The following is a 14265-nucleotide window of genomic DNA, read 5'->3' on the forward strand; positions in this document are numbered from 1 at the left end:
CTTGCTTTACAAGGAAGCGCAGATGTTTTCGATTAAATTATATCAACCTCGGGTGCTTTTCGAACGTTCCTCACTGCCGGTCCAACGCTGCTGCCGCTGCTGCTGCTCCTACTGGCGGGTATCCTGCTGACGCCGATCTGACGAGGACTCGGCCGTCTCTTGTCAACCGCGTTCTTTGGCGGCACCGGGCTGTTCGACGGACTGCTCTTCCTCAAGTCGTTGGTCAGCGCGCGGATGGCCGAGGTGTAGCTTCGTAAATGCGCGTGATTGGCGGCCAGATTTCGCACCGTGTTCACGGACGTCGCGCTGTTCAGCGAGCTCCGCGAGCTGCGTAAGCTGCTTCTGGAACCGGAACGTTGCACCTCGCCTCTCGACATTCCCGCGTCGCTCAACGGGATAACGTTCGAGGTTCTTTTCACGGACTCGGTCTTCCTCAACGCAGAAGAATCGCGCTTCGCGCTCGCGGTGCGCTTCGGCAGAAAACTGGACTTCTCCGACGCGCTTCTCGCGCTCGTCTTTTTATCGAACGTCTTATCGGAAGCCGGCTTCAGTAACTTGTCGACGGATGATCTTCGACCATTCAGGTCGTCATCGTCCACCACCGTGATGGTGTTACGCCGACGTTGCTCGCCGCCGTAACCGCCCAGTTCCGCCGGCGAGCATCGCGTCGAGTCATGCGTGTCCGTCTCGTAATTGCCCGAGGACGTCTCCTGGCTTAAAGTCTCCGACACGAGGCTCTGCGTCTCTTCGAAGCCCTCGTCGTTCAATTCCTGATCTCTGCTCTTGCCGGACGAAGGCGGCGACGATGTCACACTTATATCGGGAATGAATCGACTACGGAACAAGGGGGTTTGCCGAGTCGTCGACCGATCGCGCGAATCGTCTGCGATTCGAATATCGGAGCTCTTCTCGAGTTTCCTCGTGCCCCCGATGGGCTTCAGATCCATGCGCTTCTCTTCTTCCACGGTCTTGGGCGCGTCGTCCTGCTCGTTCTTCCGATCGTGCGGCGAACTTCCGTTTCGCGGGAAGCCATTGATGATCTCCTGGTCCTGGTTCACCTGACTGGGTGGGTTACTAGTCAAACGGACCGCTTCCTTCACCTGGCTTGGATCGATCATGCTTCGATGACGCTCGCGACTCGTCACCGCCCGCTCGGCGAGCATCGTAATCGGCTCCCGCGGTCGCGACTCCTGCATCACCGGGCTCAACACGGTGTTGGTCACCGCCACCACCGGTGGCGGTTGGCTGACCGGAAGCCGCGAGCTTCTGTGGCCCATTATCGTTGACGCTGTCGTCGTCGACGCCGAACGCGATAGACGTTGAAGGTCTTCGCCGGAGCGCGCGATCTCCGCTAGCGCGGCGTCAATATCGCACGATAACGATGACGAGGCAGTGTCGCGCCGCTTCAGCTTATCCTGCCAGACACGCAGCATGGAGTCCGTGTCCTCGTGGTGGATCTCCTCGTCAGCGAGAACGAGGGTATTCGGCCGCTGCACCGTCGACTTCTCGTCGTAAACCAATTCGAGGCTCGACATGTCCGACTTGTCTTTATCCCCCGTGGGATCTTGGCTTTTCTTGTACCTACGTGTTCGTCGCGTCGCTGAGTATCTATCGAAGTTACCTGGGAACCAAGATATATAATATTATTTTATCGGAAATCAATATTCCAAGAAACTTTTTTAAAATTGCAAATTATATGTATATTAATAATTTTTATGTGTCAATTTTGACTGAATAAAGAGTCCAGACAGCCAAGTCTGTCAAAAGCAGATCTTGCCGAGTATCTGCTACTGTCGGCAGAAAGACTACAGATCTGATGATGGTTCTGATATATCACATGATATCAGAAGAACACCAATAGAAGTGTAACAGAGAGTCTGCTAACACATAATCAATGGAAATCGAGCAAATCCTACAAAAATCTCCCAGGCTCTGCGCCGTTCCTGCTGCCAATCTACTCATACTGCCTGTCAGTAGGTTCTGCCTGCGCGGTTTCTACTGCCAATTTACTATCTGATTATGTTAGCAGACTTTGCTTGCAAAACATAAGCTGAATGCGGACGCAATTGATATTAGTCTGCTGACATGTCTGATTAAATATCTGTTACCAATCTGCCGACATAATGCTAGCTATATCATTTTGCTTACTGAGAGCGTAATAATTGAAGAACGGACATTCCGTTTATATATATTCTATGTTCCGATTTGTGCTCACCAGTACCAAGATCCGCGCTGGGACTAATCGATATTGCAGTCTTTGTTTCTCGACTCTGGAGGGAGCTGCTGCAACGTTCCCTTTTGCAGGGTTCCTTCTCCACGGGTTTTATTTCCTTCGGCGGGCTGAACAACCGCCTGGTTGCTGGTGGTGTCTCGATGTTGTCCGAATCGATCTCGATCTTATCGCTGATTCTTTCCTCGTCCGTGGAAGCCTTTCTGCCGAGCTTGGAGAATCGCCGGATTTTTTTTACAGGTGTTTGCGTTTTGGTGTACGGCTGCCGGAGATAGATCGTCAACTCGTCCTGGGGGGCATCTAAATTTATCGTGTCACTGATCTTGTTTTTCTTCCTGTCCTCCTCTCTGATCGCCTGTGAATGCATCATGACGTAATTTAGTTCTTTGAAACTTTATTGTCTGAAAACATTTGGACTAACTTTTCTATCTTGTGACTTTACTCAGAAAAGTTATACTGCCATTCTCCTGCTTATGAATTATTGCATTTACTCATCATTAAATTAAGCTTGATAAGCTGGTTTTATTCACTCTTACCTGCAGTGTGCTCGGCATGAGAGCGTTCTCGGTGTTGTGTTTCGATCTAAATCTACGGGAATAACGCGGATCAGCTTCTTCCATATTATTTGGTACGTTTAAGCTCGATTTTCGCCAAGGAGACTTGTCCTGGGACGATAATGGTTGTGCTTCTGAAACGAACGATATTCGCTTAAATCGTCAATTGTGTCAATCGCGGATCTAATACCTCGCAGCTCATTTGCAATTAATATATTTTATAATGTTTTCCAATGATGAGAGACGTTATAATAAAGTTATAATAAATATATAATTTGTACGCACCTTCAATGGCCTCCATCGTGCGCATCACGTCCGTTTTCTCGACGGACGGTCGCCAGTCGTAAACTTCGGAGAACCCTGCTCCTTCAAGCATGGTTTGGTCTTCCGCCAAGGTATTCATCGGGCAGCTCTTGCCTTCGCTTTCTGTAATTGGACCACGTCTCATATTAGAAGGCTTGACGCTAAAACAGTTCTCGACATTCGCAGAAAGTGAGCTTGCTCACCCGAGTCTTCGAAGGACCGTCGGTTCGCTTGGTGCAGTTGCTTCGCTCTTTTCTGGAGCTGTTCGCCCGCACGATCTTCCTTCTCGTTCTCCGACAACCACGCCTCGATCTTCTGTCGCCAGGCTTTCCTGATTTTCCAAAAGATAAATTAAACTTTACTAAGAATTTTTTTTCATTAAAGATTATACACTTAAAGTAGACCTAAATGGGACATTTATCGCAGCTCTCGAAATTTACCAGAAACATTCATATCTGCTTCAGAATTATTGATTTTTTTTTACCTTTTCACGCTGGTGCTGTTCACACCCACACCTATCGTCTTTCTCGCAATTTTTCTTATGCGTCTCACCGCTTCCGTTCTAGATGAGTGTCAACAAAAATTTTTTCTCCGGCATGATATGAATGTTTCTGCCAAATTTCGTCGAGCTGCGATGAGATTCCCATTTAGGTCTACTTTTCGTATAGTCCTTTCATTTGTTTTTCTTTATCCTTCCGTATGTGCATTCCTCTTTATTTCAAGTCTTTAGACGTAAGAGTGACGATTCGGGGACTGTCAAGATAATACAAATTTCCGACTTACCCGGTTGGCTTTGCTTCCTCCTCTTGCAGGAACGGTTTACTCTCCGCGAGAGGAGACGGTGAACTCGGTCGTTCCCGATCCCCCGAAAAATCGGCGTTCAGCAGATCCCCTCTTCGCGATTGACCTCGAGCTCTCCGCGCCCACGATCGATCTTCGATATTTTTCAAATATAATTTAATTTCAACAATATCTGTAAAATATATCAAGCATTATAAAATACCTAAGCTTCCCCATGATTTTCTCTCCCGTGTATTATCCTGTCCGGACGTTCGTAAGAAGTCCATCAGATTTCCGTCGTCATCCTCGCAGGGTATCCTACTCCTGCGCCGACGAAGCGTGCCGTTAGGCGTGATATCTGTTAAGTAAAATGTCATGGAATATATATTGCGATTACGATTTCATTGTTGTTTGTAAATAATCGTAGTCGATCGTACAAAGGCTTGTAGATGACTCGAAAATATTCGATTTTTATATTGGCAACAGCTTGATTAACTACAAAAAAGTAACGTCTTATACTATTTTCAATTTCGTTTTTTTTTTTTCAATGCAAGTGGCAGTATGATACCTGGTGAATATGTGTCTTCTTTGGTAGACTGTTGATCGGGACCGCCGGAACACGATCCTAAGCGACGTCGGATGCTCGGCGATCCGATGACCGAGACATCCTCGTCCGACGTAACACCGCCGTTTTGTAATCTTCTTATCTAGAAACATCATCAAAGATTTTTTTACCCTGTTTGATATTAAAGTTTCTTTTGAAGATTATGTTTTGAAAATTTCAAGAGATCATTTTTTACTTTAAAATGAGATATAAAGTACTCCGACAACACGAAAAATTAAAATATTAAAAATTAAAAGTGTTCAGGATCGCGTTTTGTTATCTTCTGAATATTAAAACAAATTTTATAATTCATGAATTCTACTTTTGTCTCAAAACATTTATTCACGCTTCATTTAGCCATTTGGCGCTACTATTTTTTTTTTTTCAAACATCTTAGATATTAGCAAGTAGATGGTAAATATATGGCAGAGAATTTACCTTGGCCTCGCCACGGCTATAATTTCTCTGAGGTAAACCGGTATGGAGGTCGAAAAATCCATAGTCCATCAAGTTAGATTCAGATTCCGAGCCTGGTGTTTCCGTTTGACTGCTCACTGTGTATTTAATGAATACGATTCTTAAGCATCTGTCGAAAGGCGGGAGGAAAAGGAACGTGCACTCTTAAAGAAATCTGAGATTTATCTATTTTTAACACCATTTCGAGGTCTTAATAATATAGTCTTCGGTTTACAAAAGGACGTTGCTCAAAAGTCGTAAAGTGCAAAATTGCGCTAGTTTTTGTAAAAATATGCATCGTTCTATTTTTTTTGCGAGGACACGGATACACTTACGCAGTCGTTTCCTCGCCAGTAATTGCTCCTCGCGCTGTTTGCGACGCGCCAGGATCTGCTCCTCCTGGATGCGCCGTCTTTCGTTCTCCGCAACCGCCTGGTTGAACTTCTGACAGAACTGATGGAATATCCTGAAGCACTCTTCGATCTTGAATGTGTTCGTATCCTCGCAGAAGAATTCCGCGAGCGATCGTCTCACTCCCTCGAGCTCCTCCATATCCCTCTTCAATTGCGCCATTTCTTGCTCGGCCATCTACGGATTTCAAGCAAAAGTCTCGTTCATTTTTCACACTCCTTTCTAAAAAAATTTATCTCGTATTGTATATCTATGAGATTAGTCTTTATATTCGTTACTTGAAGAAACTGTGCCATCTGCTCCTGTATATCGCTTTCGGTCGAAGAGAGTTGGATCTGACTCTTGATCTTTTTGATCTTCGTGTCCAAGCTATTAAATTCGTTGGTCAATTGTTCGATTGTCGTCCTAAAAAGAAATAGCTACTGTAAGAATAACGTTTCTTTCACGATTGTTGTTATGCATATAGTAATCCTTACTTTGTCGCTGCTTCTAGGGCAGTCATATTCTTCGCAAAGCTTAGTAAATCCTTCCGTTTTCTCTCGGCTTGCTGAAATATACATAATTTTAATTACGAAAGTATACGTTTCTTTGAGTTCTTAAATTGCACATACATATTGGATATATACATGTTCGATTTCACTCAATCCATAACTAATCAATATTTTACCAATGCTACGTAATGAATCAGATTCATCCCCGGCTTGTTCGCGCGAATTTCGGTTAGCTTCTGCAACGAGGAGAGCTTCACGCCCGCTGCATTGCCAGCATAGCCACCCTGCAAACGCGATAATCGAAACTCTCGCTTATCCATCCCGGCGTTCAGAATAATCAGAATTCATATCAACTGTTCGGCGACGAGCAAATACGTACAGAGTTGAGAAAATTACCAGCGACCAGAACCATGTACAGCATCTCCTGCAAGGGTTTGTTTGTCATCAGGTCATCACCGGCAAGTATCATCGAGTTGATGCTTGGCTCCAAGTAGCTCATATTCGCGGCGAATTCTTCCTTCAGCAGCATGCACTCGATACGTAACTTATAACTGTAGATCGATAGCGTCGTAGTTATTTCATTCTTTTTTAATTTAATGGGGAAAATATTAATCTTTCTCTCTTTAGGTATAAGGTATTAGATATAAGGAAAATTTTACTTTGGCACTTGGACAAGCTGCAGAAAGAACTTCTCGGCGTTACCGAGCTTCGACTTGTCGCCGTCGAAGCTCTTGAGCATCTCGAGTTCGTCCACCTCCGGCAATATTTTCAACAGACCACGCAGCTTCTCCGCGCCGATGTCATCGTGACCGCCCTCCTTGATCAGTTGGATTATGTCCTCGTTCGAACTGAATGAAGAATACGAGAATGCGCGGATAATAGCAGTAATAATACAATACAATAAAATACGTGCTTATATGTATATCAATTTTTAAAACAATTATTTTCTTAATTTGGAACATATTTATTAATTTTTCCGTTATCCTTATCGTACCTTCGAAACTGTTTCAGAAAAATGTTAACGTTCAGACTCCTCTTTCCGTCGAGTAATGCGATCTAGAAAAAGAAAACATTTAAGAATATAACATATATTAAGAACCCATTATTCTTTACAAAGCAAAGCGAAGTAGCGTTAAATGAGAGCAACCTCCGTCGGTTCTCGACGACGTCGTTCGGTGTCGGCGCCGGTGCCGCACGAGGTCGAATAAGTCGCCGGTGGTACCATCGGCGGCGCTTGTTGGCAGAACAAGCCCTCCATCTCAGCCCAGTCTAGATCCGCCATCGGGGAATTCTGGTGCTCGTTCGCGACGAGGGACCAGATGTTTCGTTTGCCAATCACCTAGAACGTAAAAATAATTTTGACACCGTAATTTTTCGCCGTTGCCTTCGTTTAATTTAAATATTCTCTTTAACTTAAGGTCTTTTATTTATTTATTTTATTTTAATCCTTGTATTGCGGCTTAGAATTACTCCTGGTTTACAATTTGTAGTACACTTTACACATTTTCTCATTTCCACTTCCATTTTATATCTCCATAAAGCAAAATGGAGTTAACTTAAATAAAATCTAAAAAATTCATATTTATATTAAATAAAACAAAACGGGACAAAAACAAGACAAAATAAAATTAAACAAAATTTAATATAATAAAATAAAATAGAATCCAAATCACTCCCTTTTAGTACTCTCTCTATCCATTCTCTTCTCCTAACCCTTCTTCCTCTGTCTTATTCTCTTTTTTCACCTCTTTCCTTAATGTAACTTAAGGTTCTTTATTAACTTTATTTAATTCAAGAACAATCTTTAGAGAGGAAAGCGTTATTTATTGTGATTTAAATCATCGACAACTCTTTTCTTAGATACCTTATGATTAGGTATCTTGTTCCAGTTGATAGTTTTCATTTTCGTTTTAGGGGTGGGAATTTCTTGTTGCGGCAGCAGCCTGGCGTGATTGCTGGGCGGCTCGGGGGTAGGCGCGCGTGCGACGGGGGGCACGCGCAAAGGGGGTGGCATCGGCGGCTCCATTGGTGCATCAGATGTGCCGACGTTAGCGAAAAGCGGCGGTGGGGGCGGCGGCGGCAGGACAAAACCGCTACCGCTCGACGGACTAGGCGGGCCCGGTGGTGCGACTGGAACCGGAGGTGGCGGCGGTGGCGGTAAAGGCACCGTCGAGCTGTTGTTCGCCGGCAGCGATGCTTTTCGCGACGTTCCGCACGTCTGATCGGCGCCGCGGCAGTGGCAGCATAGATTCGTCTGTTCAAATATCGTTAAATTGTTGAATATATTTTTCGTTTACTTATATCACGCGTAATCGATTGCACAAAGTACAAGAAGTATATTTCGCGTGATAAGAAGTATATATATTTTATTTACACACAGAACGCACAGCGTGGGTTTTCCAGGCCCAGACGAAACTTTACTTACACGGAATTTTCTGTTTTCGATATTTAGTTTTAACTTCATAACTTGACAGAAATAAAACACTTTGTGATATTAAAACCTTCGGGCATATTTCTAAATCTCAAAGCTTTAAAATAATAAAAAACCAAGTCCAAAAATATTAATCTGAACCAGAGTTACAGCCTGTCGAAGTTACATGGGTCTCCAAGACCTATGGTGTATGTTTTCGAGATGCTTTGTTCTGGAAGCGCTGTTTATTCTAGGATTAAATTGTTATTCTTAGCCAAAAAGGAGAATATGAGAAATCCTTGAAATTGCATTTTGAAAGCAAATCTCTGGCTTTGCAAAATCATTGCGCGACTGACGGAAGGCATGTGTGAACGCACGGCTTCGTGATTCATCGACGCGAAGCGTGGTACGGGTTTCTTCTTTTATGGACTCGCGTCTTTCGGTCAAGTACGGTCAGAAAGTAAAAGTATACACGGCCGGTGTTACATTAGCCTACGCGGTTGACATTGACGATCTCCCGCGAGTGTGGCCGCGGAGATTTAAACTGATCTGATGTAACGCGGGTGTCATCGTCGCGTCGCGTCTCCCTTCGTCGACGGGTATGTGTCGCCGTCGATTGCATAATCGGCGAAAGTCCGAGAAAAACATAGTCTTAACGGATAGAATCAATAAATTTACCGTTGACTCTCGCTTACGTGGAAGCATTGCGCATAATTATCTTTGTCACGCCAACAATTCTTAAAAGCGATTGAAAAAGCGTTGTACGAAACGTTACGAATCCTATTTTGCGAAATAATTTCGTGGATCTTCTCGATATATTGTTTCTTTTTGAAAGACGTAAATCATAGAAAAAAAATGCGGGTATTTACTTGAAGACTAGGCGACCTCAACAACTTGGTGGCATCCTCGCGACTCTCCAGCAACGTGGCTCGGTGCACCAGTGTCTCCGCGGTGTCCCACGCCAGATCGCTGGCGGCGTCTTTCGGGTCCAGTCGCAGCAGATGCTGCAGGATGCTCAGAAAGGGTATCTCCTGCGGAGTGTCTGCGACCTGTGGGTGTGCTGCATTTTGTCAGACGTCTCTTACGCGCGGCGCTCGACGCGCTCGTTTCTCGATTAGAAGGCTTTGAATAGCTTTTATAGGAATTGAGTGGCGAGGGAGTTTATCAAATGAATAGTTAACGATGTAACGCGATGCGCATACTCGAGGCAGAAGGGACAAATCGCGCACAAAGGTAGAAAATTAAAATTAATTAATTTTTTCCAAGATTGATCGCAAAAAATTATCGATAATATATTGGCGGAAGCTGGGTAAAACAGGGAAAATGCCGGAAGTCGCTCACTTGGCCGAGGATAGCGTAAAAAACGTCCACGTGAGAGGAGAGATCGATACCGGGCGGTCCGTGATTCGCGAGCTCCTCGTCGGTCTCCCGTTGATCGTCGAAGGCGTCTAGCTGTACCCTTACATCCGGCGCATGACTTTTCCTGCAAGAACAATCGTCGTCATCTTGATTCGTGGACATTTGAAATTTTTATACTTCTCCTCCTTGTTTTCAGCATCTCCTCGATTCGCGAGAATTTTTTGAAAATTTGATTCTTAACTTGATGAATTTTTTCTTTGCATTTCATATTTCCAAGCGAGTTTGCCTCAATTCAATATTCAAATCAGTGGTAAGAATTCTCTGGGTAAGTCCGGCTCAAGAATGATTGACAAGATGTTACGATAAATACACCGCAGGCGTCAAATCAGAGAAATCTATAAAGAACGCGTGTTTCACGAGTCGCGAAGCGTTCGAATAGCTCGCGTTCCGCGAACGCTTTTGCGCCTTCAAGAAATAGTCGCACGGAAATAGTCGCCACCGATTCCAGCGTCAATTCTCGAATCCAATAGATAGCTCGGGGTCCACGCGAAATGTTCTAGATGTGCTGAATCGTGACAGATTCAAAATAAATCACTCGCGACATTATTCTCATTTAAGTCACTCATTGATACATCCGTCGTAAACTAAAAGAAAAACGTTTGTAAAGAGCAATATTGAAGTCCTTAATTTCATAGAAAAAAAAAAATGTTTACCGATTCCAGTGATCCCATGGCAGATTAGATAAATATGCGATTTCAAATTTTAAGGCTCGAGATGGAGACGCGCGATTGAGATTTAAACTATGAGATAAGTCTCGAGCATCCAGAACGGTCTGGGCAGCTTCCAGTTGTGCGTCTTACCGAGAGAGCGTACCAAAATACTCTCCGCGGCGGTCCAATCCTGCCATCGATCTTCGCCACGAGCAAAACAGAAGAGGATAACGAAGAACACGAATGTGAGCACGGCAATGACTCACGGAAAGCGATGCCGGCACGCTCTCCGCGTGGTGGAGGAGCAAAAAGAGAATAGAATTCTTTAAAACGCTTTCTTCTCTCTCCTAAAATACTCGAAATCTTCGCGCCTGAACCCTGGCCTCGCCGGAATAAAACCTCACGAAGTAAAAGTATAACAGATTACGCAAATGAAGTAGATTTTGCGAAATATCCAAAACGTAGAAACAAACACCCCATTTCGAAGCACACGAGGAACGTTCCGGTTTCTCGACAAAAAAATCACATGCCGATAAGATTCATCGATGAAATGCGTCAAAAATATTTCTTCGAGAACGATCGATAATATTTTTACAATACTGCGTGGACACTCGTTAGCTTATTCCGCGCGAGACATCGGTTGCTATGTAGCTCAACGAAGTCGAGGATCGAGGATCCATTAGGAAGAAATTGGTGCTTTTTTCCTTTCCTCTTTCTTTCTTCTTTTCCCTTACCGCTGATCGAGAAGACGATTGCGCGACGGGTGCCGAAGATGAAAGCTCCAGATAGGAAAAGACGATGAGGAAGAGCCATCCGTCGATTACCGAGATCCGAGATTCGGAGATAACGCGGATAACGCCGGCCGGCCGGCGCGTCGCGACGGCGAATGCATTTCTGGCTCCAGCGCGGCGCGAGATGCGGTCGCAGGTGCATCGGTGCCGGTGAGAAGTTAATTCGGGCTTTCCTCGTCTCCCCTTTCTCCCTGCCGCGACGCCGCGCGGCCCTTTCTCATCCCTTCTCTCTATCTATCTTCCTTCCGCGATTTCCCTTTCCCCCACACTGAGAGAAAAAAGTTCTTGACTAAATATTTTTAATTGAATATTATTTTTTTAATTAAAATATTTCTAAGTATTTAAGTCAAATTACGTTATGTTAGATTTAATATATGTCGTATTTAATTTAATTAAATAAATATTTTAATTAAAAAATAATAATTAGTTAAAAATATTTAGTCAAGTTAACAACTTTTTTTCTCTCTCTCTCAGTGCATGTTTCTTTCTTTTAATTAGAAACTTTTTTTTATCTTTAAGTTTTCAACATTCATTATTATTTAGTATATTCATTTATTAATTACTTTTTTATTTTTTCTTATTTTTTCTTTTTTTTCTTGTCTTCACTCATGGAGAATGTTGCCGAGAATGCGCGGAGGGAGACGAATCGCTTGGATTCTACACTCGATTCTATTTCCCGCTCATCGCTCGTCACCGATGAAAAGGTGTCCGTCTCCGGAATTGCGCTCTTCTCGTTATACACGTTGGATTAATTAGCGTGAGAAAGCGAACATTAATTGAGGCGATATTTCATATATCTTTGGGAGAGGACCATCGTAATTCAAAAAACAAACTTTCCAGGAACTTTCAGGGGCACCTATCGATGATCTTACTCCTGTACGGCGATTTTTTTTGGTGGTCCATTACCGAATCAATTACTCTCCAGATTTGATCTTCTCCTTTGCGTAAATCGCGATGCAATCGCACCTTCCCAGATAGCACATGATACACCCGTGCTTCGCTACGGTATGCGAAGGATTCTATAATTCATCTCCGAATTTTTAGATTTGCCCGTTTAGGAGTTGATTAGGACAAAATCTTGAATTATGTTTTTAAGCATTTGTATGGGTAACCTTTTGTAAGCCAAAACTAAGTTGATATCTCAACGGGCCTAAGAGATGTTGGAGGAATCCGTGAAACACGTTTTACCTCTTTTCATCCCTTTAGGGGTCGAATTTCTAAAAATCCCTTCTTAGTAGGTGCTTACGTCATGAGAGGAATACACTACCCAAATTTCATGTTTCTAGGTTCAGGGGTTTGGGCTGGGCGTTGATGAGTCAGTCAGGACATTTGTCTTTATATATATATATATATATATATATATATATATATATATATATATATATATATATATATATATATTTCTCAACGTATGTAAGTAATAAGACGTTTGTAAGACATTTTGGAAACGTTTCTGAACGATACGTGCTACTTAGGTTCTTATAAACGAATATGTATTCCTAGCCTAATTACTTGATCGCGCAAATCCTGTTAACGACTGTTTGCCAAACAGCATCAACCGCGATAAGCGGTGTATAACAATCGCGATACGTTTAACATTATCGGCGAGCACCTCAATGTGATCTCGAAAAATGCCGTTTTAAGAGGAAACAAGAATTAATCTGAAATACGAAACAAAAAAACTGTTGTTGCTCGTACAGGTGTACTGTAACAAAATTTGTTTGAATCAGACAAAACGGCAGAATTATTTAAGGCAGTATAAAACGTTCTATTTGCGCGTCTATGCAACACTATTGCGTAAACCTGCTAATTTGAACCTGCGAGATTGGAAAGTAAGAAATTCGAGTTATATATCAAAAAGTCACGGCACTTTTGTATTAGAACATTATTTGGATTAGTGCATGCAAGTGAGTCGGTGTTCAGGGTCGTCAATACCGTCACGATGGGATCCTCCCTTCGTTAGTGAACCAATCCTTCGTGTAATTATCTTCGCGGTGACATTAGGCGGTGTGTGCGAAGGAAAAGGTGTGGGTACAATAAAGCGTCCTTTCGTAATACATTCATTATTATTTATTATTCTACAAATGTTAAGGTGTTAATAAGTTAATGCCGCGGATCCGGCCGGGTCGTCGTAGGGTATACTCACCGCAGCTCGTTCAGGATCGGTAGGAGCTTGAGACCTGCAATTGGAAATCGGAAGTCGTGTGTCAGTACTATTTATAATAATCAGCCTGACCAACGAACTCAAACTGCTTATTTTATCTCGCAAATCTTACGTTTTACGAGAATAACTCAAACGGATGAAAGCGAGAAATAGAACAAAAAGAAAAAAAATAGTCAACAAATTTTTTCAATTAAATTACAAAGTCAAAACGAAATTAATTACGGTCGCATTCGAATGATGCTTCATGTTAAATCATTTCGTTCATCATCCGTTTGTATAAAAAAATTCTGCGCGCCGCGCGGAGAGGCGCGCGACTGTCAAGTAGTTAGTCTCGCGGCGACGAGGAAGCTGATGCGCCTTAATGGCATCCGCCAAGAAGACTCTCGAGTGCCGCTCTCTTTCACTCACCGATGAACTCGTTGCGAATACGTATGCGGTCCTTGAGCACCGGCGTCGAGATGACCAAACAATTTATAAACGCCAGCAGTGCCGTCTGGTAATCCTCGGCCGTCGCTTTCTGCAGCTCGTCGACCACGACTCGCAATCGATAACGCTCGCCCTTCCGCTCCTGCATTCGGACATAGGTCACCGTTTAAGATCGGAATTATCTCGCCACACTCGCCACACTTGCATTCCGGGAAACGTCTGTATCCCGAGATATTGGCGTTTCCGTCGCGACGCGAGCACAAAGTCAGTCAAGCGTTCTTTCATCCGCGTCGAATCGAAAAAATTTTTCCGTTAGCTAATAAAGAGAAAAGTTGATAAAGAGTAAACCTTTCCCAGTAAACACTGAGCATCAGTGAGTGAATTACATTATATATAACACACATGTTATATTGCATTTAGGATCGGTTGTTCCAACACCTGTTGGTAACTATAATAGTTAAATCATATATATATATATATATATATATATATATATATATGTCTTTATTTTTTCTTTAAATTAGAGTAATTAGACAAAGATAGACTTATGATTTAACTATTAGTTAGCTTATCAAC

General features: G+C 43.2%; 1 protein-coding gene across 2 annotated transcripts in view; it reads right to left on the reverse strand.

Moving 5' to 3' along the window:
- Form3 (FH2 domain-containing protein formin 3) overlaps positions 1–14265 on the reverse strand; it is a 43643-nt gene that overhangs the window by 1280 nt on the left and 28098 nt on the right. The window contains exons 4-25 of one of the 2 annotated variants that reach the window (XM_077424403.1): positions 13672–13831; positions 13246–13279; positions 9581–9722; positions 9109–9288; positions 7694–8083; positions 6977–7168; positions 6824–6885; positions 6489–6677; positions 6209–6380; positions 6006–6113; positions 5815–5885; positions 5617–5743; positions 5263–5515; positions 4910–5025; positions 4436–4574; positions 4091–4225; positions 3871–4021; positions 3291–3418; positions 3070–3210; positions 2767–2915; positions 2216–2585; positions 48–1621 (exon numbers count right to left, since the gene is read on the reverse strand). In XM_077424403.1, the coding sequence (XP_077280529.1) occupies positions 48–1621; positions 2216–2585; positions 2767–2915; positions 3070–3210; positions 3291–3418; positions 3871–4021; positions 4091–4225; positions 4436–4574; positions 4910–5025; positions 5263–5515; positions 5617–5743; positions 5815–5885; positions 6006–6113; positions 6209–6380; positions 6489–6677; positions 6824–6885; positions 6977–7168; positions 7694–8083; positions 9109–9288; positions 9581–9722; positions 13246–13279; positions 13672–13831 (4983 nt within the window). Of the gene's footprint in view, positions 1–47; positions 1622–2215; positions 2586–2766; positions 2919–3069; positions 3211–3290; positions 3419–3870; positions 4022–4090; positions 4226–4435; positions 4575–4909; positions 5026–5262; positions 5516–5616; positions 5744–5814; positions 5886–6005; positions 6114–6208; positions 6381–6488; positions 6678–6823; positions 6886–6976; positions 7169–7693; positions 8084–9108; positions 9289–9580; positions 9723–13245; positions 13280–13671; positions 13832–14265 lie in introns of both variants that reach the window. The other variant, XM_077424402.1, reaches the window with a different exon arrangement.

This window comes from Temnothorax americanus, unplaced genomic scaffold (assembly GCF_048541705.1).
Source record: "Temnothorax americanus isolate GAGA-0224 unplaced genomic scaffold, ASM4854170v1 Scaffold84, whole genome shotgun sequence".
Lineage (NCBI taxonomy): Eukaryota > Metazoa > Arthropoda > Insecta > Hymenoptera > Formicidae > Temnothorax > Temnothorax americanus.